Raw genomic sequence first — 6019 nt, 5'->3', positions numbered from 1 at the left:
GGGACCATACATTTGAATTTGGAGTTTGTAATGGACTGTTCCTGAGGTTACATTTGCTTTTCTGTGAGTACATACAAATGTGCATATGACTGAGAATGACAGCGTGGAGTTGTATGTTCATGCACAGAAGCACATGTGAGGGTATGCACACATATGTGCTGTGTATTTGGAAGTTTCTGGGGACACACATATGTTAGTGAATGTGTATGAGTATATACCTGAATGGGAAAATATGTTTGCTTATTGAAGAGTACCAGTGGACACATGTACATGCACGTAAGAGAACTTACCTATGGCAGGCATGTGTATGCTCTGAATACAAACATGAGTACACACATGAGAGCTTGCCTCCCGTGCATGCATAGCATGCTGGCATGTGTCCACATTTGCAGACCTGCAGGGATATGCTCTGTATCACTGTGAAAATGTCTGCATTGTGCACACAGGTGTGAACGTGTCTGTGGGTATGACGTGTGCATTCATGTACTGGCATGCTCATGCACACGCTGGAACATGAGCCATCTCGCGTCAGAGTGAGGGCTGACAGGGTTGCATTTTTCAAAGGCTCAGCGACCAGTGACAGAGCTGGCCTGGGAGTGCTTGCTGGCAGGAGGTGAGTGGAGCTGCTGATTTGTGACCTGGGGGTGGGCTGTGATGACAGCTGGCTGACGGATGCAGGCGCTTAGACGCCCTCTATGACAACAGCCGGCTCTCTGAGCTGCCTGAATCAGGAGGTGGGAGGTTAGTTCTTGACCTGTGCTGCTCAATACTGGCTTCCCACGTCCCTGGTGCTTGTCCACAGCCACGTGAGGACACGCACACATTGGTACACACCAGAGACACAGACCCTGGCTTGGACAGTGGTCAGCCAGCCAGGCCCCTCTGTCCATCTTGCTCCCAGCTCTGCCATCCCCCTGGAGTGCCTCCCCTTCTCGCCAACATGCTTCTCTGTCCTCCCAGAAACTCGACTCAGAATCAGAGTCATCTAGGCCCTGTGCAGAGCTGTGGCGGGTGGAAGTGTAAAATGATTTCAGGCCTTTAAAGGCTTCGTGCCCTTGGGCAAAGCGCGGTTCATCTGTGAGCCCTGGGTTCCTCATCTCATCCTCATCAAACAGGCCTAATGAAAGCACCTGCTTGAAATCAAACAAGGCAAATTATGTAAAAGCACTAAACGCAGTAAACACGGTATCCATTCTCCATGAGATTTACCTATCTTAGTATTAATTATGTACGGTGCTGAGAACAGGGCTTGGCATGCCGCAATGCTATATAAGTGTGCTGTCACCGTCATCACTACTATCGTCATTGTTGTCATTAATATCCCTGGTTCTGAAATCCTTGGCCAATTGCACATCAATTCTCGCTCAAGACCCTGAATACTCTTTTATCCCATGATAATGATGGTGATGATGATGATGACAATAAAAGGGGAATATTTTTCTTTTCATCTTCCTAGATGCCTTGTAAGGAGGGCAGGCACGGTAAGTGGAAGGCCCTTTATTTTCTAAGCTCCTTGATAGAGCTGGGTTTGCTCATTTGGAGCCTGGAGCTGGCATAGTTGTATTTTCTGCCTAACACAGGGAGAGGATTTGGAACTCTTGGGGAACCTGTTGGGAACCAATGAGACAGATGACCAAAAGCTGTGTGTTCCATAAAACCCTCCTCTGTGACCCCAAGTCATCAGAAAAGCTCACAAATGCTTGGCATGAGTAGACACCTTGTGCAACCCAGTGAAAGGGCAGGACTCACTGGATTTCACTGTGGGCTGGCTCAGCACCCATTGGAGACAGCAAGCATGGATGCACGAGCTAGAAGCAAAGGGGATCGAGGGAATGTTACCTTTTCCTCCACACCCCGCTCTGGAACTAGCAGGAATCATGGGGAGGCTTGAGGACTTCTACAGGCTGTGGAATGCGGTGGTGGGTAGAGGAACGAGCTCTCCCAGAGCACAGACAGGGACTTTTGGATACACCCAAGACATATGTTTGGGGCTTCCTGTGTGCCAGACACCATGTGTGCTGCTGACGGGGTAGGTTCTGGGGACCAGAGCACCCAGGTTTAAATCTCAGCATCTCCACTTACTAGTCATTCGATCTTGCACAAGTTGCTTAACCTCCTTGTGCTTCAGTTTTCTCACCTGTAAAATCGGGGCTGCCTCATTGCGTTGTTGTGGGATTAAATGCATTGATTTATGTAAAATGCTCAGTAAGTGTTAGCTGTTGTTATTGCATTTTATCCTTATTGCAACCCTATGAAGTAGGTGGTCTGAGCATACGCACTTTATGGATAAGAAAACGGAGGCACACAGAGGATAAATAACTTGTCTGAAGTCACACAATGGCTGGGCGTGGTGCCTCATGCTTGTAATCCCAGCACTTTGGGAGGCTAAAGAGGGAGGATCACTTGAGCCTAGGAGTATGAGACCACCCTAGGCAGCATAGCAAGACTCCATCTTTACAAAAAATTAGCTAGGTGTGGTGGTGCATGTCTGCAGTCCCAACTACTTGGGGGGCTGAGGTGAGAGGATCGGTTGAGCCCGGTATATTGAGGCTGCAGTGAGCCATGATCGTGCCACTGCACTCCGGCTGGGTGACAGAGCAAGACCCTGGAAAGAAGAAAGAAAGAGAGGAAGGAAGGAAGGAAGGAAGGAAGGAAGGAAGGAAGGAAGGAAGGAAGGAAGGAAGGAAAAGAAAGAGAGAGAGAGAAAGAAAGAAAGAAAGAAAGAAAGAAGAAAGAAAGAAAAAGAAAGAAAGAAAGAAAGGAGGGAAGAAAGAAAGAAAAGGGGAGGAGGGAGGGAGGGAAAGAGAGAGAGAGAGAAAGAAGAAAGAAAGGAAGGAGAAAGAAAAAGAGAAACAGAAAGAGAGAGAAAGAAAGAAAGAGAAAGAAAGAACGAACGAAAGAAAGAAAGAAAGAAAGAAAGAAGGAAATCATACGGTGGGTAAACAGAGCCAAAGGCTCAGAAGGCGAATCTGGATAAATAATGTTATTTATTTCTGGCAAGATCTTTGACTCTGTGTGACCTTGGGTAAGTCATTCTCCATGTGTGAGGTTTAGACAGGATGTTCAAGGGACCTATGACTTCATGTCCAGGTGTCCCTCTGGACATATACTCTGCCTGTAACCTCCTTCTTGGTGGGGTCAGTATCTGCTAAGGCAATCAGTGCATGTGGAAGGGACAGGCTTGGAGCCAGGGGGACCTGTGCCATCTCTGCTCCGTCCTATACTAGCTGGGAGACCTTGAACCAGCCACTTTATTTCCCTGGGTTTCAGTTTCCCCCCTTCTACAATGGAGCTGGCAACCAACCTCAGAAATGCTCTTGGGCTTCTGTATGTGAGAGCTGGGCACACAGCGGTGAGAGAGGTGGCTGCAGCTCTCTCCAGGGGTCCCCAAGTTAACATGCCCATTTGTAGCATGAGCTATAGGAACCATGGGTTAAGGGTCCCACATGGGATGATTTGGGGGTTCCCAGATTTCCCTCCACTTGGGCTTACCATGCTAACCCCACATCCCTGCCACTGGCCACTCTCAATGGACTTCAGAAGGCATGTTCAAGTTGAGCAAGTTATCAAGTTCCTTAACCTGGCCTTCAAGTTCTTTTCACAACTACCTCCAACCAGCCTTCCCTGCCTCATGTCCCACCACTCCTCCACCTTGTGATTCAGTCCCAAGGGCCACACACCCTTCCCGAAGCTGCCACATCCTTCTTGCCTTCTCCCCACCCCAGCCTTTGCAGATGCTCTTCGTTCCTCTTGGAACACTCTTGCTTGCTTGGCCACCTCACATCCCATACTCATTCTTCAAGACCCAGTTGAAGTTGCTTCCTTTGGGAAGCCCTCCAGGATTACTCAGTCTTTCTTTAGTGCTTCCAGGATCTTATTCTGTTAATTCGACTACTCTTACCAAACACATTATCTTTGGCTGCTTCAGTTCCCTGATCCACTTCCTTCCTCCAACTTAGGTCTTGAGCTACTGGAAGGGAGGAACTACCTATCATCTGTGTAACCTTTGGCAATTTACTACTCTCTTAGCCTCAGATTCCTCATCTGTGAACTGGGGCTCACAGTACCTAAATGAGAGAAAATAATGCAGGTAAGGCACTGGGACATACTGGCCGTCTCTGGATCTATCACAGTGGACCTTGGCAAATGTGGGAACGAATGAGAGCCCTCTGGGAGGGTAAGAAAAATAAGGCTAATAAGCATTTATTGGGAACTTTCCACATGTCAGGAAGGCACTGAGTTCAGAGTTTAACATCCACTATCTCATTTAAGACTTTTAATAATCCTTTAAGGAAGAGATTATCATTACTCCCATTTTACAGATAAGGCAACTGAGGCTTCATCAGTGGAGGACCTTGATGAAGGATGCCCAGCTAGCAGGAGCTGGAATTCATGTTGGATCAATGTGGAATGAATGAATCACTTGGGTGTGGGGAGAGGTGGGAGGACAGATAATCTGTATCTTATAATCATATGGTTTTAGAGCTGGAAACTCTTCAGGTGACTTAGTCCAGGGGTTCTTAATTTGGGATCCATGAGTGGGGAGACTGATGGGTTCCAAAGCTAGACAGATAAGGCTCTTACCCAGTGGTTTCTGACCCCTCCCAGTGGTTTCTGACCCCCCTGTCTCCTGCCAATCCTTGCATCCACTCAAGTCCTGGAGTCACCCAGCTTGTTCTCGCTTGGCTCCGCTGGTGTTTCAGTGTGGTCTGAGACTCCTGAAGGCTCCACAGTTGCTGGGGGTGTCCTTATCCCCCACGCAGGGCAGGATCAGGAGCAGGAGCTGACAGTTGCAACATTTTCCTCTCCCCTTGGAGATGTAGGGAAAAGGGGAAGGGCATCTGGAGCAAGGGAGAGAGCTCAGACCTTGGAGGCAGACACACTGGGCTTCTAAGAACCACAAAGATAAGAATAGTAACAAAGGCTAGCATTTATTGAACACCTACTATGTGCCAGGCACTGTCCTAACCACTTGACACATATGAACCCTTTTCAGCCTCACAACTCTTCGAGGTAGGTTCTGTTATTAACCCCATTTGACAGATGAGGAAACTGAGGCCCAGAGAAGTGAAGTGACTTGCCCGAGGCCAGGCAGCTGGCCAGTGCCAGAGGCTCTGCCATTCACTGGCCAGGTGCCTTTGGACGGGTCACAGCCACTTCTCTGGGGTCCTTTCCCCTTCTATTCCGTGCAGGACACCACCTCATGGTTTCTCTGACTACTGAGCTGGTCTCTGTACAGCGTCCCAGCACACAGTAGGTGCTTAGTAAATGAACAGCCTTCTTTCCTCTTAACTCTGATGGGGGGAACCTGGGGTGGGGGCATCTCAGCGGCGTGCTCCCTCCAGCATTCTCCCCCAGGCCAGGATTGAGTGATCCGCCCCTTCCCGACTCTGCAACGCCACCCCCATCTCCCATTCTAACCCCAGAGCCACGCAGCGCCCGGTCTCGCCTCAGTTTTAATGCCGTTGGTCAGAATCCCGCACCTCTGGGCTCCCAAGTTGCACCCCTACAGGAGGAGGAGCGGGAGAATCCGCTCCTAGCAAGTCCTCCTCCGTCCGGCCGCCAAGGGAGGGTTGGGGAGGGCAGGGAAGGGGATCCGCGGGGAAACGCGTTGTCCTGGGGGCCCCGGCGTGTGCTGAGCGGGTGAGCAGCCGCGCCCCGACGGCAGGGCGCGGGGCTAGGAGGCCTGAGCCTCGTCGTCCCCGCGGTGGCCGGCGTAGAGCGCGGCCAGGGGCCGGAAGCGCGGACCCCAGCTGCTGAGATAGGCGAAGTCCTGCTCGGAGCCCGACGAGCCGCTGTGCAGCGAGCTGAGCGAGCCGGCCGGTGAGTCCGCGCCCTCGAAGGCGTAGGTCTGGAAGGCGTCGTAGGGCGGCACCGATAGGTCCCCGTCCGCCAACGCCACCTTGCGGCTGATGAAGTCCCTGAACACTGAGAAGTCCGGCTCGGGGCTCGGCGGACCCTGCGGCAGCGAGTGGCGCTCGGAGGGTAGATGGGCCTGCGGGGGGCTGCCCGCGCCCCC

At 51.1% G+C, this 6019-nt stretch overlaps 1 protein-coding gene across 1 annotated transcript in view; it reads right to left on the bottom strand.

The window, feature by feature from the left end:
- Positions 1–5601: 5601 nt before the first annotated feature.
- Positions 5602–6019, bottom strand: part of CDH22 (cadherin 22, type 2) — a gene marked incomplete at its 5' end in the record, with an annotated part of 77571 nt that continues 77153 nt past the window's right edge. The window contains one exon of the mRNA XM_011928875.1: positions 5602–6019. This exon is cut by the window's right edge and continues 13 nt beyond it. Coding sequence (XP_011784265.1) covers positions 5678–6019 — 342 coding nt within the window.

The sequence above is a fragment of the Colobus angolensis genome, unplaced genomic scaffold (assembly GCF_000951035.1).
Source record: "Colobus angolensis palliatus isolate OR3802 unplaced genomic scaffold, Cang.pa_1.0 Scaffold8, whole genome shotgun sequence".
Taxonomy (NCBI): Eukaryota; Metazoa; Chordata; class Mammalia; order Primates; family Cercopithecidae; genus Colobus; species Colobus angolensis.
The sequence above is the reverse complement of the archived record's forward strand: the minus strand, read 5'-3'. Positions and strand labels throughout refer to the sequence as shown.